Source organism: Manduca sexta, chromosome 3, assembly GCF_014839805.1.
Source record: "Manduca sexta isolate Smith_Timp_Sample1 chromosome 3, JHU_Msex_v1.0, whole genome shotgun sequence".
In the NCBI taxonomy this organism is placed as follows: Eukaryota; Metazoa; Arthropoda; class Insecta; order Lepidoptera; family Sphingidae; genus Manduca; species Manduca sexta.
The window spans coordinates 1,060,733-1,086,309 of record NC_051117.1 but is presented as its reverse complement, the minus strand read 5'-3'; the positions used below and the strand labels follow the sequence as shown (position 1 = coordinate 1,086,309).

Here is a 25,577-nt window from a genome sequence, read left to right as displayed (position 1 = left end):
TGATGAAGAAATTTAATGGTTTGAGTCTTAATAATTTATTTTGCCGGTGCGTCCAGGGAACGGCGAAGTTCCTTATCATTTCCATCCATTATAGCTTGAATTATAAAATGAATCAAGTCTACATGTATCAAAACGAAACATAATTAAATGAAACTTTAAACTAAAGATATCACTTTTACTACCGACAAAAATATTTTTCTTAATTAATCAAATTTACTTCAACAATTTTTTTTATAGATAAATTCTATCTATTCTTTGACATAGTTAAAGGCGAAAATACCACCAAAAACATCAAACTCACCTGCATCAAACTGCACATGAGGTAAGCGATACCGAACGGAACTTGGATGGTGACCTGCCCCTGGTACGTGAAGTCCGCCACCACCATGAAGATGATCTGACCGAACACCGCCAGAATCAGCAGCATACGAGCAACTTTAGCTGCGGTAGCTGGAATTAGAAGGATTTTGGTTAGCAGTGTCGTAACGTAAGGCGGATTTAAAAATATCGAGGCACAGGGCCAAACCCTTTGGGGTATATAGTCAGTCAAGGTCTACATGAGATCTAATCAGTATATCATACAATACCATCGTCCTTACTGTAATTTCCATGGGATGTAAGTATGGCAAATGTGCAAACTAGACTAGAGGTTATGGTTTATTTTTATGGTTTCCAAACTGATAGATGTTTCTGACATAAATGGAGTAGACACACTAATATGTATAGGGAAATGCGGTTAGTTTGTTCATCCTTAATATGATTTTATTAGTGATAAAAATATTAAATAGTATGTTATCAGGTGATGCAGTATTTTTATCTGTATTCCATTTCGTCAACTAGGCTATATCTTATTGTAACATTTGATTCATTACCATTTGCCGCATCGTTTTATATTAATTACGCACATTTATAACATATTATGTTATAATCGTTATCTAAAGTCTTCTTAGGATTAATTTTTATTCACATTCCATTTTATATTCTAAAATCATGTGTGTAATCTTTGTGAATTATCGCTTGCTTTAATGGTGAAGAAAAAAATCATGAGGAAAACTGCATGCGTTATAAGTTCTCTATAAGAATTTAGTCACGTGTCCCGTGAGGTACATCAAGGTCTCATCCCCCTCAATAGTAGAGGAGGCCCGTGGCCAGCAATGGGACAGTATATAACACAAGTTTGATATTATTATTTAATTTTGTAATTTTTAGATATCGAGCCAAATAAATAGGATCATTTGTATTAAAAACGAGTTTAGCATACAAAGAAGTAGTCGAACAAAGGGTTCTTAAAATTGTAATTAATGATGCTGATGTCAAATAGGTTTCGTCAGTATCCACAGAAGATAAGACACTCAATGATTTAAATGAAACACTGTTAACACATTACAGAATAAAGGTACTTTTTACAGTGTACTCTTTTAGTGTTTTTCTATGAGTTTCCCATTGAATCATAATCTCATTTACCTAAAATAAAAGACTCGATATGGCGACAGTCTCGCCTGCTATCACGTCGTGGGATAGACCACAGGGATAGATGTTTGCCCTGGTTGGACTATGCCTACCCTTTCAGCGACGTGTGTTGAAAAAAAGGGAACATTAAAAAACTCCTTACTTCCATAGAATAGCGTCTTCCACGGCCATTCAATGATCTTGGTGTTCTCAGGCAGGACTCCAGGGATGGCAGTCTGGTGGAGGTGGGTGGCGAGGCGCGAGGACTGGACGCAGACGAGATTACCGCCGATACCGTTGACGATGGGCTGGAAGACCTCGTAGCCTCTGTAGTGGTCGACTGCCTGGTCGAGGACGATACCTCCGATACTGGAAAAGTGGTGGAAATTAGAATGGCTTCTTGAGATCCCTTAAAGAGAGAATTAGTTTAGAAACATAGTTATATCAGAATATTTTAGGAGTGATTTAGATTCCGGATATGTACAGATATACTTCCAAGTTCTTATTTTTCTAAAACCACGTTATAAACATTATATTAATATATATAAATTTACTTTATCAGTTTTGTAGGTTTCTAAAACTTCATAGTTCACTGATCGACGATAAAAATACATTTTAATAAATTCGTCACGAGGCTGATGAAAATTTTCATCGAGTTCTAGTAAATAAAGCGATGAAGGTGAGAATTTAGATATCACAGTAGATCGCGATGAACACATACCCGCTGATGAACAGCGCTGAGATGACAGGAGTCCATCCACTGGTGAGCACCTTCTTGGTGTATTTGTTCCTCCACACAATGAAGACCCAGAGAGGCAGTAGACTGTAGTACACGCATATCAGGGCGATAGGTTGCCATAATGATACCTCTGTGGAGGAATACAAAATTGAATGAGAACAAATAATTATTTTAATCTTAGCAGATTTCACTAGAAGTATATTTTAAAGGCACGTCAAAATGATCCCACTGATGGTAAGTGTATGTGTATTCAAATAGTATCGACTGTCGAAAGTTGATTACCACTCAATAGTTAACACGTGATAACTACGCGCCCTACTGCTATCTGGGTGGATACAAATATCTTGCCAACAGTATTAGAGTGGAGTAAAATAATATATGATGGTAGACTACCTTACGCTGATGATGTCTATAATTTACCAGATGTAATTTAATCAAAATATAGATGGGTAAAATAAAAAAGTTTATCCAGTGTTGGCTCCCATGGTCATGTGACGCTCCCTAGACTCCTTAGAATTGTGGTATTCTTTGAAATTTGATTTCCTGTTTTCCTTGTAACATACCTATATCAATTTATCTCTACTTATCACATGAAAAATAAGCTGTATTAGTCGTGTTTGTGCTAGTTGCTTGTCTCTTTACCATCGGGCCTAGAATCACGAGTGTATCAAAAAAAAATGTTTTTTCAAGTCGGAACGTACTAATTAACGAAACTAATCAAAAATTTTGATTGATCATTTGATTTAATTGATGATAAATCATTAATTAGATACATTATTACATTTCCCTGGTTATTTATTTATGAATCATCGTAAGTATATTTTGATAAATCTAAATTAGTTTTCTTATCCGTGTTAGTTACAACAGTGTTTGCCGCGATTTCTCCTATTGTATTGTCGTTGAATACAATTTGATATAATGGCATAAACACATGGTAATCCAGTGCAACGGTATATACAATTCGCGTCTAGCGACACGCTTCGTTCGGTAAAAACCTACTTTTCTTCCTTAATGTTTTTTCTATCCTGGGACTTTGTTTAATTACTAAGAAAGCAGGCGAGTTATCGGTCCACCTGATGATGATTCGACGTTCAAATTAAATCAATTATTTTGCATAAAGCATATTAATTAACGTAGGTAACAATTATGATGTTAAATATCTTATATGTGCAACATGTTTTATCGTTTCAACGGTATGCAAAATTTCATATACGTACTTATAATTAGACAACGTACTTACGCTAATTACCTATTATTAATAACAATAAAAAAATATATGTTGTTTTACAGTTGTTATTCGTTAATTGTATAAATGATCTATCATGTCAATGTTAGGAACACGGACAAGCTACTGATCACTCCTTTTTTCTGGTTAAACCTCTGCCTACCCTTAAAAAGGAAGAAGGGGTAAATAAATATACTTACGTATCTGCTCATACATGTACTGCGCTGTGACCGCTAGTACGGAATTGCTGACGATGTCACCGATGGAAGCGGCAAGAGGGGTGGCCACGTTGTCAGGATTCACCTTGAACTTGTGTGAGCCGTAGATCACCATCACCATCACGAAGTCTGGAAGGACAGGTTAACATACAACTGCAATTATCTCTCAAAGGGCATGATTGCTCGAGGCTAAGATAGTTCATGCAGACTTGGATGAGGCCTACGTCCAGCAGTAGACTGATTTACAATCATTTACTTTTCCAAAATGAGCTACAAATTCTGTACTTTTATATAGATCTGCACTTTCAATAAATACTTTCAACGAAACATAATTACTTTCATCGTTTGCCTTCAATGCAAACCGTACGTGCTTTTTGTTCGATATAAATTATTACGTACAAATTGTTCCAATAATAAGTCACGTAACACTTGTCGAATGTTTCGTAACTTTGACGCACGTTACAAATTGTGTATTACAGCTAAATGATGGCAGATGGTGAATCTATAATATTTGATATTACTTTTGGTTGTGGGCATTGTATTTTTCTACCGCTAAGCAAGAATGTGGGAGATCTCGAGTCGTTTTGAAAGATATTAGACTTAACATCTCATATCTCAGGTGTATCCAATACTTCAAAGTTTTTTTTCATTGCTTTAAATGACGAGACGAGATTGCCGTTTGCCTGATGGTGTCTGATGATGATTGCCAGACCACCCATAAATAAATCAAAAATTCGCCCATTAAAAAAAACTAATTGACATCACTCCTACTAATCTAACATAAGTATTTCAGGTGTTCAAGATCAGGCGAGCGACTTCTTAGTTCAGTCATTTAGTACTACAGAAAATATACAAAATTATGATTAAATGATGGTTTTGCAAGAACGCAGAGATGGTGACCGATGAGATTTTAAATTATTACAGTATCCAGTAGATGGTAACTGGATATTTAGTTCAGCAAAGTCCAGATATACTCACCAAGCACGAAGCAAGTGGTGGTCGCAGTGAAGACTGCAGACGCCGTCAGGAGTAGGATGTACGGCCCGTGTACCGCTCGGTCGGTGATGGAGTTGATGACAATGGCAAACATGGACACCACAGTCGCCGCTACAATCGCTTGCACCTAGGATGACGGATTTGTTAGCTATCATACTAATGATGCAGCTATGCTATCGAAATAAAACTATGTTTAGGACGTAATCGCGGTTTTTTGTATTATGATTTTCTCCTGACATTTCGAAAAGTCAGTTACAATATTTGCCTTCATTAAGCTATAACTATTACACTATCCACAATAGAATATACTAAGTATACTAAAATTCAAGTATCCGTATTAGTTCTCTGATAAAGATTATCCACGGAGATTAACTCAAAATTTTCGAAAGAGTCCCATATGCCTGACGTTTCATTGACATTATTAGGACAATTCTGTACTTAGTAACACAAGGTCTAAATGATATTGCTATATGGATTGTAGTCGCTTGACAAGAAGGTACTCCTCAACTCTCAACTTCAATCCAGAAGCTTATCTATAAAGAATTCTAAATTAAGAACAATAAAGTATTATTTTGTTTATAATAATAAAAATACCTGCACTAATGATATGTTTCCTATGACCATAGATATGACCTCCTTAGTGGAGTTCATGTTGCCGAGGTTCGCCTGCGTGGACAGCCGAGACGCGAGACACATGTCCAGGTTTCCTGTGGACAAGAAAATCCAGGATTATTCATTTGATTATTACTGAGATACGGCATATGAGCACTAGCTTTTCATAGCGGCTTCGACTTTCTTCTTTCCAACCTTTCAAACTATTTTCATTGGAATTGGTTCGGTAGTTTTTGAGTTTATCGCGTTCAGACACATGGACGCGGCTGGGATCTTTGTTTTACAATATGCAAGGATTGTGAACGAAAAGAGAAGAGAAAGATGATTAACCGTCGCTTCATCAACAGAAATGATATACGTAGGATTTTTATGAATTTGATCAGTCTCACATAATATTGAACTATTACTAATAACTAATATTGAACACAAAATTCCTATTCCTTTAAAATCTACGACACAAGGGCTAGATTATATCTTGCTTTACTGTGTTGATAGTTTATTACCCTTTGAATAAGGCGACTCTTGACTTAAGTAAATTTAACCAGCATGACCAATTCAGTCTTCTTCGAGGGGTATTCAAAATCCCCTGGCATGACATTGTCTCGGAATAAACAAATGATTTTTTTTTCCTTCCCGCCCTCACACCCACCACTACAACTGCTGTAAGCCAGGATCAGCAGTGGCACGCATTTTATGACACCGAGCAGTGAAGCTCGGCGAGTTTCAGGGAAAACTACTATGTCATTATCTCGCAACAAAATTAATCATATAGAAAGATAGGAAGGAGTTGGAAATATTAATTGTCCACTTCCCTCCAGAGCAATGCGGGTGACCCATAAATTATCAGTTTTGGCTATTCTTCCTTTATCACACATCCCTGATCGTGGATCATTGATGACTGACTCATGGGAGCAAATCTCGACCCAGTTATAGTATCAGAGTATTATCAATATCGTTGCTTTCTTGATCTCAAGTACCGTGACAACATGCGCTCTTACTCGCCTTGTATGATTTGATAATCATTTTATCGTTGAAGTAAATACTCAAAATATTAATGCTTTCTGAGTCTTGATCATAGTGTAAGGTCTGGTGGTAGATATTTCATATTTGAGAGTCCGCCTGGGTAGATACTACCGCAATGGCACAACAGTTTGTAGTCACTGTCGTGTTCTGGTTTGAAGAACATTGTAGCCAGCGTTACTATAGACATAATAAGACTTTATGTCATATCTCTCAGGACGGCGAGTGCAATCTGAATAGCAAGATAATAATAGCAAATGAGGTCTAAATAGGAATTATTCTAGCATTCCGGAAGAACCACATTAATTAACTAAAATAAGTTAGAAGTCAGTCAAAGTCAAAATATTTATTGTTAATTTTGGCACAGCAAAGTGACCCTATGACGGTACGCGAAGTGAAGTCTAGATAGAAGGAAGCTTGACAAGAGATGGGAAAGAGAGATCCCTCGCCAGCTGACACAATAACGCCGGCCTCTTTGCTACAAAGACTAATTAATTAATCCCAAGATATAAAATAAGTATTATCTGTCCTAAATAAACAAATCGACATGTAACAATAAAGAAATTCGGCACACTCATAATGTTATGGCTGTTTTATCAGTGATAAGAATTTGGTATTCGATAAAATCAAATATTTTACATTCATTTTAGTCAAATCATTCGTAATCTGGCCATCTGTGGGGTAAATGATTGTTTCGGAGAAAATGAGATAACTTCTAGTTTATCTTACGATGTCGGAAATACTTTTCAATATTTCATGATTATGTAAGAGATAATATAACACGTTGAATTCTCGAGATTTGACTGATAAATAAATTGGAGCAGCGCTGTGAATTTTGGCTACATAGGTTATTACAAGGTGTGAAGTGTTAGCAGTATTGTGCTTTCCAAGAAACTGTCATGAACCCAATCAAAAACCTCCTATTTCTAATTTACATGGCATACCAAGGTAACTTCACTATACTTGATGGTAAGCAGAGTGGGATCCAGATAGTGTTGAGTGACGATAGATGATTGTCTGGCTAGTCGACACAATTATGCCGGCCTGTTAGTATCTGCACGTTCTTTATTTGTTGCCTGTTATTGTATATATTGACGATCAATCAAAATTCAACATCAAAATGTAAACTTCCAAAATTTATTAAAAATCGACGACAATAGTCTGATTGTTTTAATGAATAAAATAAGACACACATCCGAAATAAATCGTTAGGATAAAAATGTCTGTCCGATCTGATCCCTTTGTCCATCTTTACTTAAATAATATGTCGATAATCTCCAATTAACGTTGACGAGTCCTTCAACACGTTTCCATAGAAAACAATAAAACGTTTCAAAATCTTAAAGATAATGAATATGTGTCGCAATTTCGTAAAGATTAAATGCCGCTCGAAATGTTTTCACGCTAAGTGTTATCGGCTATTGTTTCTTCACAACGTGTAAGTTCTTTGTTGCGGGACATTCCCTTCAGGAAACATTTGAGTTTACATGTCAATAAATGGAGTGTATTCGTACAGGCATACGAAAAAGCAACCCAAGAAACTAAAAAGAATGCTTTGTTTCTTATTGTTACTTAAACATCTTAATTAAATTGTTTGTATTTTGTTGGTTTTTCTTTGCTATTATTTACTATTGTTCAAAAAATAAATGTAAGGAAATATATTTCAAATGAAATATAATTTAACATAAATATATTATCGGTAGATGTTATCTAAAAATCTATTATTTGGTTCCTGTGAAAAAGAATTGTCAGAACACAAACGTGTTCAGGAGATTTGAAGTATTTAATATGCTGTGCAATTTTCTCAGCAACTGTACATTGTCATTGTATTCATTGTGTTGATGATGCATTGTAATTTCTTTTACCTTTATGACGGACAACTTCTGGCTTGACGGTTTTTGAACTTTGGTTTCTTGGTATTCGGTCCGGGGGTTTCCCTTTCAATGTTTTCAGCATAAGTTAGCGAAATCTGATTACTGTATTACAGTTTTATCGGGTTGACTATTGTTATAATTGTACCCAGTTATATTAATTCGCTCTTTCGGTCTTTGCTAATGGCAGGATATATTTTATATCCGTCCGGATAACGCCCACCATTCACAAGGTGTTAAAACCCGCTATAGTGGTCCACGTAAGTGCCGCGTTGCGGGATCAGTCTGCGTTATCCGGTTCCAACAGGCCGGCATAATTATATCGACTGGCGAGGGGTAATCATCTCTCGTCAGTCGACATTCAGTTAGACCCCACTCCACTTACCATCACATGCAGTGGTGACATTACCGGATAAAAAATAAATACTGGCAGACGAATCATACATCTCAAAGTCTTAAGTTCGATTCAGACGTTAAAAAAACTGTGGGTGTTTTTACATAGATTTGATCGTCAAACTAAGCCACATTTTGTACAGATTTTACACCGAATCCCTTCATCAAAATAAAGTATATATTTACTCCAAATAATCCACCATAGTCACCCTTAAAAACTGTTTTACTACGGTTGCTTCCACTTCGCTGAGTGCAAGTTCTTTGACGCAAAGGGGAGCACTCACAATAAGGAGTCGACGAAACACGCACTTAAGGCTTTGCACTAAGAGCCTGTTTCACAAGTTTTTAATATATTTTTTACAGTTATCATATTAAACAGCTGATGCAGATAGTACTCATTTTATTACCATTTATTTGGGAACATAGATTAGAATTCGGCTTATACATTTATGTGACGATTAACATTTACTTAGAAGTTGTAAAACCGCCTTTAGGCTTTTAAAGTTATATGATGACTGCTATTAATGAAAATTCTAAAATTTCTAAATTAATGTCTAATATTCCTTTTCATTAATTATGCAGAAAGTACTTAATTCTTCTAAAAAGCATTCCACAATATATCTTTAAACAAAAATGAAACGAGCGTGCCCCCCGTCTCATGTGAAGTATCGTGCTCTAAAAAACCAACAATTAACATCTAAAAAATGTGAGTGTGTGAACAGGCTCGCCACGGTTGTTAGCTGCTACTTTAGGTAACGGAAGGATATGAAGTTCAGTTACCTTCGCCCTAATTAACGCAGTTTTTTTTCATTCAATGACGAGACGAGCTTGCCGTTCGCCTGATGGTAAGGTATACGACCGCCCGTAAACAGTAAAAGCACCATCCCAACACCTTGAATTACAAATTATTCAGTGTTCCTTTGCACTCGCCATCATTAAACATGAAATGTTAAGTGTTATTATGTCCAGTAATTACACTGGCTACAATGTCCTTCAAACCGGAACACAACAGTGACTACACACTGCTGTTTGCCGGCAGAAATAGACATAGCGGTGGTACCCACCCAGGCGGACTCTCACATATGAGAGACTTCCCACCAGTAAAAGTAAGTTGAAAATATACTTTTCTTTAAAAGAAAGTTTAGGTTATTATATCGACGGTGGAATTTCAAAAGTCAAATCTCAACTTATTATCAAGTGCAATAAGGTGTCTTTTCAATACTCCTAAAAAGAACTATAATACAGGAACAAGTAAGTTTCCCTGTTAAATGGCCACCATCGCGCAAAAATAACATATTAGAATCCAAGTTGATGAATTATTATTATATGATTTAACTAGCGACCTGTCCCGGCTTCGCACGGGTGCAATATTTCTTCACTAATTAATGGATGTTATTATACATATAAACCTTCCTCTTGAATCACTCTATTACAAAAAAAACGCATCAAAATCCGTTGCGTAGTTTTAAAGATTTAAGCACACATAGGGACAGAGAAAGCGACTTTGTTTTATACTATGTAGTGATGTTCTACGATTTACCGTGTTTACCCACCTATACCTCTATCTGTAATAATGCTTTGTTATAATTTCAATTGTCGTTTCCATCTATAATTGTATAAGTATTTAGCATTTGAACAAAACGCTGGTGTAAACTACGCTAATGTTTAGGTTTAATGGTGTTACATAGTTTGCAACTTATAAATAAATAAATATTCTTGCGCGCGGTCGAATCCGCCTAAACTGAATGATTTTAGACACACAAGTATCATTTGATTATATTATCATCACTAATTGGCATTCCTTGAAGTTTAATAGTGATTACATTAAAAACAATTCGCTTTGTACATTCCGAATTCACTAATGCATATTGTATGTCTAATATTAATTTATCTAATTATAATTGCATTATTTGCGTCAAATTATTTATTTTTATTAATTTTTGAACGTGATTTTAGTAGAATAATAAATTGACAATTGACAGAAACGAAAAATTAATTAAGAATTTCCGAGTAAATGTCTACAAGACATTGTAATGGCGAATAAATAAAATTCTTAAAAGAAAATATCACAATTTTTAATAACTATGAGTGCACCTTTCAATAAAAATAAAAAAAAATATGTATAATGGCAAAGGACTACAATTTAAACTGCCAGTCAGCATTAGGTGTACAGCGATCTTAGTATTAAATTCGAAAACAAATATTCACGAAGGTCGGTATTTGTGTACAAAAAGCAATTGTTTTGGTTTGTAATGAGAAGTTATTTCGGATTGTTGGACCGTAATGGGACAAAATTATGTTATTTTTAGAACGTATAGGCTAAAATTAACTTGCAATATTACTTAGTAGACATGCTATTTGCGAATACAATTTGTTTACGTAAAACAAGCAATTGTGTATTTTTATTGTCATTATAAAAAAATCTTCATTTATATTGACTGATTTTAATAAAATATTAAAAATCTTTGAATCAATCTTGAAAATGGAAAAACAACTACCTAAGTATGTTTTTTAATTATTTTCGAAAACTTTACATTTATGTTATTGACTAACTCAATAAAAATTATTTAGCATGCTTACAGACAATATATATTGATTGGTAATTTAAAAAAAAAAAACGATAAATAAGTTGGATTTTCAAGAATCCGTAGCCCTATCTCTAACTATATTACAATACTTTATACCAATAATCCATCAACTCTATAGTATTCTTTTAAAAATATTATACCTACATTTATACTATTCTTTTGAAAATATTATTCCTGAAGTCGAGTCCGGTAGAGGTGTTTGAACAAACGGCCTGTGTTTATAAAACAATCCGTGGAAACAGTTCTCTTTCCCCGGCCTTTGTGTAAACACCCTTATCGAACGTTTCAAACACTTGATCGATTATCGATAACTTCTTAACTTGCGATTTTGTACCTATCGTATTTATAAAAATCTCGGTTTTGAAGAAAAACAGTATTATTTTTAACCGAATTTCGAATAGATATAGAGGTACTCGGCAGTGAATTTCTTGTTTAAATAATAATGATTTCATTTTTTATTTTATTCCTAAAAATCTGTTCCATAAGTAAATATAATTAGTAAGTATTTAAAATCTCTAGAAAACTAAGAAGTTTAACGCCATTCCTTTCCATGAATCGCTTTTTTCGATCTATCTCAAAAATGGACCAATCAGAACAAAGTATTTTTTGACATGCTTACAAATGAGTTGTTTCGATTGGTTTATTCTAGGTATCGGATTGAAGATTGAGATTAGGATTGTTTATTTAAAACAGCTGTAAGTTAAACGTGATGAAATGCATCGCCTAAATACGTAAGTATTGTTTCATAATGTTACATTTGTAGAATTAATGAAAAATGGTGTGGATTTTGCATTTGCCTGTACTTTATATATCATAGTGTCCTATTTTATAAAGTATTATTTTTTCCCAGTAATTCGAAATAATCATAAATGGATACTTTTGTGCCATAACTAATAGCTGTTTTTAGAGGTTGTACTTATAAAATTTAAAAGTAAGTGGACTAACTTATTGCATATTTTCCTGAAACGGGCAAACTAGGATTTCACTCTACGATATATATTATTAATAGATCTATGAACAAACGGCGGGTTATATTTTATACAAACAAAATAATAGTGCGGTAGAGAACGAATTCGCAAACTGCTAAGTTAGCGTAATGTTTGCATCGCGTGTCTAATGATCCGAGTCATTGTGGACTGAGTCAAGGTTGACATTATTGAAGGCGGGAGGGGGGTTCGGTTCGATGGAAATGTAGGTAAATATTTATGTAGGACTGATAGCATATACGAGGTGTAAAACCCACCATAGTGGCCTACGTAAGCTGTGTCGAGATTTAATATATCCGATATCAATCAGGCCGGCATAATAATGTCGACTGGCGAGGGATAATCAAGACTCGTCAGTCGACATTCTAAACTCGACTCTACCATCACTTACAATGAGTTTACTTTACCATGACCGTATAAACGATCGTAAATACAAGAAATAGTAGACAGAGCTTCAAAAAACGCATGTTGGTGACTCCTATGGGCCGCTGATTAAATTTCAAAAAAGGTTTTTTTAAAAAGTTACACAGTATCGAACCCGAATCTCACCTAACCTACACAAATGACAAGTATTTAACGCAACCATGTTTCTAGAAAACATCCGTTGACAATAAAAGCCAATTACTCGGGATAATTGCATACAATCTTGTGAATTGAAGAAAATGACATATTTTTATCGCCCGCTCGGCACAAGGAAACGATTCAACGGTAATTAATTGTTTCGTATACAAATCATGATGACAACACGTGCGAAATTGTATTGTTTGTTATCAAAGAAAGCTGTTAAAATAAATACACGTTGAATTGAGAAACTCCTCTTTTTTGAAGTCGGTTGAATATGGTGGCGAACGGGAATAAGCGTTATTTATTTGCTATTGATGATTCCTATGATGTAAGAGTGCCAATTTTCAAAAAGTACAACGACAGACTTTTTAGACCTCCTGCAATTTCCTACTATATAATTGTACTATATAATTGAATATGCAATTGCGAAAAGGGCAAATCTCAAATAATCGCAAATATAAAATATTTAGAAATGATAACAAATAACAACAAAACTGCTGTAATTTTCTAATGCTAATTGAACCCAAATGATAACCCATATAATTTTTTTTACACTACTATAGAAAATCATAAGTTTTGTCCATTTTCAGACATTTGCCATGTTCAAAATTGCATATTCAATTGATTGAAACAGAAAAAAAATATCCCGAATCCAAGTTATAGTAATTGTTAACCAACCTTTTAACCCTGAAAGCGATGGCACCAGCACAAATATGGCCGAAATGTTGATGAACACGTCCAAGTTCTGGAAAAAAAGAAACATTTACTAGTATTTGTAAACGACTAACCGAAGAAAGATTTTAATCGGATTCAAAAATTTAATAAAAATGACGGTAGTTTTCTCGAATGAGTGAATTAGTCAGGATAGATAGATGCTCCGTGTTTGTTTTAGCTCGAAAAAATGGCATATTATATATTTTTAAAAATATAAACGGGTATGCGACATGTTATTATAAATAAATTGAAGAAATCAAGAAAAAAATCGTGCTTAATGTCAAGCTATACTGGGCTAAACCCGCTCAATGGTAGAAGCCCACGCCCAGCAATGGGACGGTATACACAGAGTTGTCATTATCGAGTTATTGTTACGTCACTCCTACTACATGGGACGTAATATCCAACTAAATATTCGTGTTATACATCTTTGGTTAAACTTGCAAGATGAAAAATTTTATTTCTCGGCGAAAAAAATTATGAAGTCCCCTCTGCGGGGATTCGGGGATAAAGGCGTGATGTACACGGCTGGTGTTCTTCTTAAAAGAGGCCAGTAGTTATAACTTACCACCATCTTGCCTAAGACTAGCCCCGCGCCGATGGTGCCACATCCAGCGATGAAGAACGGCACCGCGACTTGCATCAACGTCGTCCACCATTTTTCTTCTCTCTTCTGTAAACAATAATGTAAAGTTTAGTTCACACTGGCTACTTAGACGTAAAACTTAGAGACTTAATCTATACATATGTATAGTATAATAGCAGGATCTGTCTCTACATTGAAAAAAAAAATGGGAGTGATTAAAGTTGTGGAACACAAATCAGCGAATTTTAAAAACGTTTTATAATAAATAAACTCAGTTTCGCTCTCAAGTGTGATATCAGATGAGACGCTGTCTAACGAAAGTCGGCATCTTAAGACAGTATTTAATAAATATTGACATCACCTCAAATGACATTTTAAGTGACAATACCTGACGGATTTTGATAGTAAACCTTATTAAGAAGCCAGATGGCGGGTTTTCCCTTACAGCTGATCGAGTAAATTTGTGTTTCAACTAAGCATTATTTTGCGATTTTTTTATAAGTAAGATTTGTTTTGCGACTGTTATTTTTAAATTTATTAACATTAATTTGATTTTGATAACAGCTTAAGTGTCCATCTGTCTTATTTAAGGTGTTAATTCGATAACATTAATGATGATTACATATATTATCAAATTATATCGCGGGAAAAATCTGCATTTTTCAAAACTGCATTTTTGGTAAATTGATTCTGGTGTTGACGAGAGAGATTATTATATATTAAGTTAGATAACGAGCAAATTTATTTAGGTCTTTGACTTCTCGGATATTAATGGCGGTGTGGATACGGCTTTATAAATTGAAAACAAAGATCATTATGTAAGGTGAAGAGACATTTTTAAGGTTTTCAATTTTCAATTCTCGTCCTAAATATATTAAAATATATATATTTTTTAAAAGAATTTTTGTACTTATGTATTTTTTGCTGTCCTAGGCCAGGTTTGAAGTATAACGGAAATCGAATCATTTTTAATACCGGCGCATATATAGCGAAGCGCAGCGCAAAGATTTATTTACTGTCAAACTATTATCAACATTTTTTTCATTGAAATAATATTCAAAATCCATTAACACAGTAAACTGCATTATACTGTTTTATTAACTGATGAATATACGCTTAGAAAACTAGATGAAATTATTGAACTATTGCCTACCCATTCGGAGAAATAGCGTGAGCGTATACATAATGAATACAACAGTTGTTCAAATCCATGCAGTGACTTGTAAAGCAATTACGAACTGGTGAAATGTCATCAGATTTTATAACACATTTATAAAAATTTAAATTATATAAAATAACAAAAATCTCATGATACAAAAACTATTATAGAAAAGAAAAACAACCAAAGATCATTCCCAAACACGAATGACGTTTTGACAGTTTAGAACTGTCGTAAGTTTATTTTTAATTCATTGAATAGGCAAAGGAATTAATGTTCATTAAATTTATTGCATTTTTATTTTACTTTTATTTTTATTCAAACTAAGATAAAAATTGTAGAATATTACCTATCAGGAACATAAAAACAAAAAACATCGCATTATACTTGCAGTATTTAAAATTGATAATGTATAACCTCCTGAGTAAATATTTTTCAGAAGTCTCATTTTTATTCCAGCGTAGCACCTACAACTGAATCTAGGAACAGTCTACAAGACACAAGAATAGATTATCTCCTCCTTTTTTGGATGCTGGCTAAAATATCGAGATATATAAGGAGGAACTATCTGTTAATATATAGAAAGCTGAAGAGTTTGTTTGTTTCTTTGAACGTGCTAATCTCAGGAACTTTTTTAACTAATAGGAAATTACATTAGTAAGGTGCGTTGGGGTTAAATTGGACGCTTTTTCGACGTGTTAAACAGTCTTCTCGGGTTATTTTTTTACAAGAATTCTATAGGAGTTATCATAATGAATCATTAACTTAGCTACATGTTATTAAATGTACTAAGTGGTATATATTTTTTCAATTCCTTAAAAATAACAGTTAATGTTTTATAAGGCTTTAAAAAAGTACCATACTTTTAGAAATGTGTGAGAAAGATAGGACCTTTACAGGTATAGTTCAGACTACTATCTAAAATCGTCTATGATACAAGGATTCTAAAATCCATAAAAAGAGCATATTCTGATCTAGATAGTCATTCATAAACATTCAAAAATCTTTAAAAATATCGAGAGATATTTTTAGAAGCGAAATTTATTTTTTTAGAAGTTCAAGGCATACGATCTTACTCCTCATGAATGACACTGTAGATATTTTTAAAAATATTCGAAAAAATAGTACATACACGTGTAAATAAATAACAAATAAACAAAATTGATCATTCACCCGAGCTAAAAAAAATTACATAATTACTGAGTTCAGACGTTTTCGTGGGTAAATTTTGACACAAACTTGCAATATTTTACAAGTGCTAGATCGAACGATTTTTATCCGTTCTTTAACGACAAATAATTGTACGCGTAAAGATCGGATCTCAGGGAATATAGATGTTTTGACAAATTTGAATAAACAAGTCACAAGATTTATGTCCTTTATGATACTATATAACTACAAAATTAATTGAAAACAGTAAATACTAAAATAAAATTAGGCATATTCTTGCATGGGGTTAATCCGGATCTGCCAGGGAACGACGAAATACCGATATTTTGTTTGTTAGCACCGTAAACATTATTTACTTGACGGAATCATTCATGTGAACTAGTGCAACGTCAGGAAGAAAATGGGGTCGTAGGAAGTGTTGTCCAAAAACAAAAATTATAACACAATTGCGAGTTATTTGATTTATACGATGTTACACCTCCTACGATCTTACCCCAACGCGCCTTACTAAGTGTTATAGGCTACATTTTATCCCGAAAACGCAGGCGGTGCCGCCGACAAAAGCTAGTATTAAAATAAAATTATACGCAGAAAAATAAAAAAGCTGGAACATTTTCAATGATTAAAAATCTCTACATTGTGAACCTGATTAGTCCATTTCAATTGCGTGTATCATTCTTATCATGACATTGATTTATGCACTGTTTGTAATTGCGAAGTTCTTTCTTCATGCTAATAAGGCTGATCAGGATTTCCGCAAGAACTGAGACACAGTTTTGTAATAGTTTATGATATACTAGCTTTTGTTCGCGGCTTAGCTCTTAGTGAAGGAGGATAAAAATCTCGCTATATATTTTCCCGGGATAGGAAATAGCATATAACCTTCCCACGATCTTAAACTGCCTGCATACCAAATTTCATAAAAATCCGTTCAGTAGATTTTGAAAAAATCGTTTACATACAGACAGACAAAAAAGAGGACTTTGTTTTATAATATATATAGATATAGATTCCTGTTAGATACTAAGGGCGTTAAATGGCGACAGTCTAGTAGGTTGTGAAACGAAAGCCGAGACGAATGTCCGCAGGTTCAAATCCTAAGGATACACACCTCTGATTTTTCTAAACATCATGTGTGTATTATTGGAATTATCACTTGTTTTAACGGTGAAGGGAAACACCGTAACCCAAACCCAAACACCATTTTGCCCGACTCGGGATTCGAACCAAGGACCCCAGTGCACTGCTGTACCGCGCATGCAGTACAACTACGCCACGGAGGTCAGTCAGAATTTGTAGAAAAAAAATGTATGGGACAGACTTATCAATAGTATATTATGTCATTCCAATTTTTTTATTTCTATTCACGTAGTTTCTAGTAACGCATCCAACCACAAGAATATTTACAATTTAAAAATCTTTTCTCCGAAGCAAATATGCCAAGCAGAGAGCCCTTTAACATACAGGTGACCTAAATACATTTCTAGGTTTGAGGTTACGATGTCTTGGTACGCGGTAGTACAGAAAATAACGGAAAGAAACGACAAAGTTTAATGAAATTAAACTTTATTTCTTCGTAGTTTATGGCTTATTTAGTTGGAGTAATAATTGGAGTCTATTTATGAAATTTATTTGCCCTGTTTTGAAACTCCGTGTTTATTATAAGTATACATACATAGTCACGGTGTTACCCCGTAAGGGTAGGCAGAGACTATTGAGCGTCACATGCTGCTAGAGGTGAACGGTGACAATTTCCAAATGGTAATCCGACTGCCTCGGTGGCGTAGTTGTACTGCACGCGCGGTACGACAGCGCTCTGAGGTTCTGGGTTCGAATCCCGGGTCGGGCAAAGTGATATTTGGGTTTTTCTGCTCAATATCAGTCCAGGATCTGGAATTTGTGCCTGATATAGCGATAGGCTCGCCCCCTATCACATCATAGGACAGAACACACTTGGCGTAAAGTGGGTGCCTTGGTTGCACCTCTGCATACCCGTTTAGGGATAAATGCGTGATGTTGCGTGTAATGCGACACAATATATACATATTACTGATGTGCATAAATGCAGTTTGGAAATCATTCTCGTAATAATTAGATTTTACATAAGTTACGAAAAGGAAGCCGGTAAGAATCGAGTTATATGGATCCTTCGCCAAGCTACGATCTTAACTTCTTTCGCCTCTTCTACATTCAGTTCTCATAGGTTTTTGCCTATAGAGCGTCTTCCTGACGTACTTTTTATGGATCATTTATTTGATCAGTGAACGTTCTTCCCGGGCGCCCTCTTCCAACCGTACCATCCGTATTTAATAATACCTTTGCGTGTCCATCTTTCAACCATACACGTGCACAAACCTTACGCACAACGGGCTAAGTGCGGAAAAAAGGAGTCCTACAACATAGAACATAGTGCCCAAACCTTTATAACATATTTCAATCTTTGTCACCACAACTTCCATGAATTCACAATCATCTCTTGTATTTCTCATGCGGTCAGCAATGGTGACACCAAATATACTTCGTAAGGAACGCATTTCCACCCCATTTATTCGACCTTCATGCTTTTTATTATAATTACATACTATTAAAAACTAGGATAGAGTGTTCATCAAAATAATCAAACTAACTAATTCGAATAACCACGTTTTTATAAGACTACCAACCCTAGTTATAATATCTATGGAATTAACTAAATATTGCCACCCAATTGGTCCATTTCGACAACACTAGGGTTACCACATCGGGTATCAATGATTTGCAAAATATATAACACATAATTTATAAATGTGTTGATTCAGTCCGATAGCAGTATAATTAAAACTATAATTAAAAAGCCATCAATCATGATATTATCATACATTAAATGATTCGATGTTTATAAAAAAAGGATAATTAGTAGTATGTATATTATTTTTAAATGATAATTCGTGATATTATTAATTATACGTTCTTAGAAAAAGCCGGTATTGGTCTTTGCCAGATGGAAAATGTGCCCTATTTAGATAATATTGATTTTTTATGTGAAATGTTTAGATGTTAATTTAAATCGAAAGCAGAAACCATTGAACGGATTTAGATGAAATTTATATTATATCTTGGACTAGCTTTTGCCTGCTGCTCCACCCACGTGGAGCAGTAACCTCCTCAAGTGGAGCGTGAAAGAGCAATTAAGCAGGCCGATATAACTTTGCCTCTTTGGATGAATCTGTTGCCGGTTAAGATTTCCTTTTGGCTTCACTTCACTTAACAGAACTACTAAGTCACTGTTCAGTCCAACCCCACGAAGGCTGAGCGGTAGTAATAAACACCTTCCCTTATTTTTAACCGACGTACAAAAAGGAGGAGGTTCTCAATTCAACTGTATGTTTTTTCGTGTGTTTGTTACGCGACTGCTCCACCAATTATGACCGACTTTCAAAATTATTTTTTTGTTCGAAAGGAGATACTTCTTAAGTGGTCCCATGGTCACCAAGTTAGGATCTGATGATTGGATCCTGGAGAAATCGAGGGCAACCCTCAGAATTTATAAACACTCATATCGTTTTTCGCAAATTTTATGAAGTAACTTAAGTACTTGCGTATGGTAATCATCATCTTAAGTAGCTGAGCTGATGATGGAAGGTACAACTTCTTAACAGTGAGGAGTTACTCGAAGAGGCATCTACTGATTTAGTAAATTCTTTATATGTTTGAAAGTTCGTTTGCCCTTTGGTCTCATGATTATTAGTAACACAAAAAAGTAAAAAATAAAAAAAATATAAATCGCCTTCGAAAACCACTAAAACCAAATAATAATTTAACATTAGGGGCATTCCACGTGAAGCGGGCACGAAAAAAAACTCGATGTCTCAGATTTTCGTAATATTTGATTATGTTATACCTGTATATGTCCTCGATCCAGATACTAAATATTATTAAAGTATAAAGCCTGGTAAGCGAGTTAAAGGACTTTTAAGTTTTGACTGGCCGGCTGGTACACGCCACTTCGAATCCAATTATCAAGTTTTTAAATGTTACAATAAAATAAATAAAGCAATGAAATAAATACTTCATTTATTGAGCTTTTTGATTGTATTTTTGGAAATTGAAAAATGTTTTTTTCTTTGAAAAAATATGTTTGAAAGTTTCAAACTTGAATTTCACAAAGTTGGCATATTTGTATTTTTTTTATTTTTTTTCTAAAAATAGCTACTATTGTATAGATAATCTCTGCGAAGTTTCATAATGGGCTGAGAAGTAGTTTAGGAGCTAGACCGATTACAGTGCCGAAGCGCGGCGGTCGCCAGAAAGAGCGAAGTAGTAAAAACTTTCAATTAAACTAAATACTTTCGATTAGACTATTTTATCATGTTTTGCATCGCTCTAACGATTCAATTACATCTAATTATAATATAAAAAATATATTTATATTACTGACGGTGCACAACAACATTTTAAAAAGATTTAATTGTATTAACTTGTTATATTTCAAACAGGATTGTGGTAAAGATGCAGAATTTCATTTTCGTGCCACTTCACATGGCAGAAGGGCAATTTGACGGTCTCAGTGGTAACCTAAAACGCCTGGAGACACAGGCTAGTTTACATAACGCATCAAACAAAAGCCTTCACGATACCCGACTGCTTATACATATAGGCTAGAACATCAATGCCACAAACTCATATTTATTATTACTACTACTATTTATTATTATTATTCATATATATTTTAATGTTTCAAACTTGTATTTCACAAAGTTGGCATATTTATATAATAACGTTTTTCTACTAAAATAGCCAATATTGTATATAGATTATCCTTGCCAAGTTTCAAATGTTGTACACCGTCAGTAATATAAATATATTTTTTTATATTATAATCAGATGTAATTGAATCGTTAGAGCGATGCAAAACATGATAAAATAGTCTAATCGAAAGTATTTAGTTTAATTGAAAGTTTTTACTACTTCGCTCTTTCTGGCGACCACCGCGCTTCGGCACTGTAATCGGTCTAGCTCCTAAACTACTTCTCAGCCCATTATGAAACTTCGCAGAGATTATCTATACAATAGTAGCTATTTTTAGAAAAAAAATAAAAAAAATACAAATATGCCAACTTTGTGAAATTCAAGTTTGAAACTTTCAAACATATTTTTTTCAAAGAAAAAACATTTTTCAATTTCAAAAATACAATAAAAAAAGCTCAATAAATGAAGTATTTATTTCATTGCTTTATTTATTTTATTGTAACATTTAAAAACTTGATAATTGGATTCGAAGTGGCGTGTACCAGCCGGCCAGTCAATACTTCAAAGTCCTTTAACTCGCTTACCAGGCTTTACACTTTAATAATATTTTGTATCTGGATCGAGGACATATACAGGTATAACATAATCAAATATTACGAAAATCTGAGACATCGAGTTTTTTTTCGTGCCCGCTTCACGTGGAATGCCCCATTACCTATGTACTGATTTCCAATTTTGGAATTGATGCCTAATAAAAATTAAACATTAGTCATTAAAATTGCTAGTTAAGCTAGATAAATACATGAAAAAAATTACGAAAACAACGTTTCATTGTTATTAGGCACCGACTCCAAAATTGGTTATCAGGATATAGGTAATGGATAAATTATTTTTTGGTTTTTAGTGGTTTTCGAAGGCGGTTATTTTTTTTTTATTTTTTACTTTTGTGTGTTACTAATAATCATGAGGCGGTTTAATTTCTTGTTAAAAAGGTTTTATTTATTGCCTTGAATGACGAGACGAGCTTGCCGTTCGTGGTGGTAAGCGATACGATCTGCCATAAATAGTAGAAACACCATCTGACACCTTAATATGTTACACAGAAACTTAATATTTCAGTATATAAATTTGAATGCTATGAGTTTAATCTGATACGCTAACGGACATTTAAGTAAACAGACAACAATTTCAAGTTATTTTACGTTTTTTTCTTACCATATTCAATATTTTTTCGCCTAAAATATTATATATACAGACGGGAATAATCTACGATTTAGTATATAGGGAAAGAGAATACATTATCTCATAACATTATGTTTTTATTTCCTTGCAATTATTCAAATTATCTAGTGACGCAATAAACTAATAAATTCGCAATTAATACTTAGTTATCAAAAATTCGAAATTATCTTATGGAATTATACAAATAACATATGTTCATTTATCAAACATTTTATTATCATTCGAGATATTCCCGGTATCAAGTAGAAAATCTGTAAAATCCAAGATATTTTAATTACTTTAGTAATATTAATCTAAATTGGTAAATGAATAAGTTTCTATAACATTTGAAACTTGTTACGATAATAATGTTTTTTCGTTCTATTGGATTTAACATTGGCTCAATCAGACTTAAAGAAAAGTAAAATGTATCTGCATTTTGCCCGTATTATGTAATGGCTTGAGCAATAGGGAAACGGCCTATGTTTGATTTTGTTCATTATTCTATATGTAATGGTTAATAATACGAAAAAGAAGCACTCCTGCGAAAACTGCATAAAAATTGGTTAAAAAATGAACTAGTAATTCATATTTTAAATATTGTAACGTGCAGAATGGGGCGCGTTGTAGGGATATCGCTTCATCTCTTTCTTTCGCACGCGTCGTAATTCCCGATAACGTCAAATGTGGGTATTTCGTCTCTTTTCTGTTTCTTGTTAATTACCCCTTCCACCGACTTTCAAAGACTTATAACTTGTTGCTTTTTTACCGAATTTTGATTATTCCTTTTGTGTTATAATTTATATAACGTAAATATTTGATAATAGTAAAGAACAAAAATGGGTCCGGTACCCTATTCTTAGGTACGTAGTTATAGATAGTTATAAGATATATAGTCTACCAACCTGCACTACCTCGAGGAATTACCCCTACGCAATAGATTAAACCATGAGCGCCGCCAAGATTTAGGGAAGTACATATGCATCTACGCACTATACTACATAATATCATGAAGGATTTTTTTTCAAATTCAAATCGCGCAGTTTTTTGAAAATGCTTTATCATAAAACCTCTGTAGTCGATAGTTCCTATTGTTGCAGATTTATTAATTGACTTATATTTTTTGTGATTATTTCTTGGCAGGGGGTTTCATGTGTACCTATTTGCACCCCTCTTCAAACGCCCATGGATTAATCGCGTACCTATAAATATTTATACTAGATTTATCTTTAACTCACAGAAAACTTCCCCTTAAAATATGGGCTTAAACACGATACGAACGGCCGTTTAATTATGATTGGTCGAGAGATTAACACGTGACTCACGCGTTGACCAATCACAATCCTCACAAATAAACGGCACCGACATCCGTGTCGTGTTTACCACAAGAAAACACGACTCGTAATTCGATGTCGTTTAATTTCGACGTTTATAATTGGTCGAAAGACGAATCCGTCGATCACGTGTTAGTCTTGCAACCAATTACAATAACACGACGTTGGTTCGTATTGCTTTGCCACATTCTAAACACATTGGTAGCTTTACTGTTGCTTTTTTTACAGTCATTAAGACTAACGTATTAATCAACGTCGCAATTTGTACCCCTAGCTTTGAGAGACTTTCCCACCCTCACATCCACCACTACAACTCCTGTAAGCCAGGATCAGCAGTGGCACGCATTTTATGACACCGAGCAGTGAAGCTCGGCGAGTCTCAGGGAAAACTAATATGTCATTATCCCGCAACGAAATTAATCAAATAGAAAGATAGGGAGGAGTTGGAAATATTGATTGTCCACTTCCCTTCAGAGCAATACCCCCTAGCTTATCTAAGTCATAATTTAACTACACTTTACTTGTACCGGTCCGAATATCGACAACAATGTGTAAAGTCATAGTCTATATCCGATTTTAAACAGGTAAATTGTTAATTGCGAAGAATAAACATTTATCAGTTAAGTCTACTGGACTTCACTCCATTTATAACCACATGCAGTGGGGACACTATCGTGCCCGTACATAAAAAAGTCCAAATAATGCTTACCCCAGATAGTGGTTGTTTCTCAGCGTCGGTTTCTGCTACCTTCTTGTCTGGTGGGTCGCCGGGACTCTTGAGGTCCCCGTTGGAATTTATCGACGCCATGCTGTAAGCGTTGTCCGGTGGTTCAATTTCATCTACAACAAACAAAACAGACTTTATACATCGTGCCTTTATAGGGGTAGCCAGAGGATCATCACACTCACATTTCGCCAGTAAGGTCTCATATTAGAGGGTGACCCTATTGCCAATTTTCGGACACTTATCCAAGCTCTGGGCTAATACTGAGTAAAAAATATACAAACACATCACGCTTTTTTTCTGAAGTGGTAGACAGGTATTGTACTCACTTTTCGCCATGAATGTTCCGTCCCATGATGTGCTAGGGGGCGAGTCGATTGCCATAAAAATATACAATATGACGATCTGCTAATCCGACTAGACCAGTATGGAATATCTAAACTCAATCTTTAGACGTGCCCAACTGTAGACAATGTATTGTATATAAAATACTAGGCACGAGCCTCTATTTCTGAGGGATTAGTCCCAGTCCTCCACGCTGGTCTAGTGCGGATTGGTAGACTTCACACACCTTCGAAATTCCTACAAAGAACTTCTCAGGTATCCTTACGATGTTTTCCTTCACTGTTAAAGCAAGCGATAATTCACAAAGAATACACAAATAATTTCTTTCGAAAAGTCTGTGGTGTGTGCCGTTGGTTTTTGAACCTCCGGACATTCGTCTCGGCAGTCCGTTCCACAACCAACTATGCTACCGCCGCTATAACAATGTGCTACAGGACCAGTATTCAAATTATGATACAATCTTATCTCATCATTTCACATTAACACGTTTTCAATCAATCATTTTTAACTAATCATTTTCAATTAACTATCCATATCGCTTTTTTCGATCTATCTCAAAAATGGACCATTCAGAACAAAGTTTTAATGACATGTTTACAAATGAGTTGTTTTGATTGGTTCATCCTCAAAATCAGATTGAAGATAGGGATCGTTTATTGAAAACAGCTGTAGGTATACAAGATGCTTTAAATTACCTAATCTAATCAAGCTTACATATTTTGAATATTGATTAGTGCACAGTATTATCTGCATTTTTATCATTATTATAAGATAGTGAGTTCAGTACACCTGGTGTTGAGGTGAATATCTAAGGAAATGTATCTATCTATTCATATTATAAAACAAAGTCCCCTTTTCTGTCTGTCTGTATGTTATATATTTTCTCAAAATGTAATGAACGGATTTTTATGAAATTTGGTATGGAGATAGTTTAA

At 34.4% G+C, this 25,577-nt stretch overlaps 1 protein-coding gene across 3 annotated transcripts in view; it reads right to left on the bottom strand.

Moving 5' to 3' along the window:
• LOC115456027 (solute carrier family 41 member 1) overlaps nucleotides 1-25,577 on the bottom strand; it is a 76,957-nt gene that overhangs the window by 4,490 nt on the left and 46,890 nt on the right. For 2 of the 3 annotated variants that reach the window (XM_037440169.1, XM_037440172.1), the window contains 9 exons: nucleotides 24,283-24,413; nucleotides 13,944-14,048; nucleotides 13,340-13,406; nucleotides 5,222-5,334; nucleotides 4,610-4,754; nucleotides 3,614-3,760; nucleotides 2,171-2,318; nucleotides 1,613-1,818; nucleotides 302-450 (listed from right to left, as the gene is read on the bottom strand). In XM_037440169.1, coding sequence (XP_037296066.1) covers nucleotides 302-450; nucleotides 1,613-1,818; nucleotides 2,171-2,318; nucleotides 3,614-3,760; nucleotides 4,610-4,754; nucleotides 5,222-5,334; nucleotides 13,340-13,406; nucleotides 13,944-14,048; nucleotides 24,283-24,413 — 1,211 coding nt within the window. Of the gene's footprint in view, nucleotides 1-301; nucleotides 451-1,612; nucleotides 1,819-2,170; nucleotides 2,319-3,613; nucleotides 3,761-4,609; nucleotides 4,755-5,221; nucleotides 5,335-13,339; nucleotides 13,407-13,943; nucleotides 14,049-24,282; nucleotides 24,414-24,626; nucleotides 25,023-25,577 lie in introns of those variants that run through there. The other variant, XM_037440175.1, reaches the window with a different exon arrangement.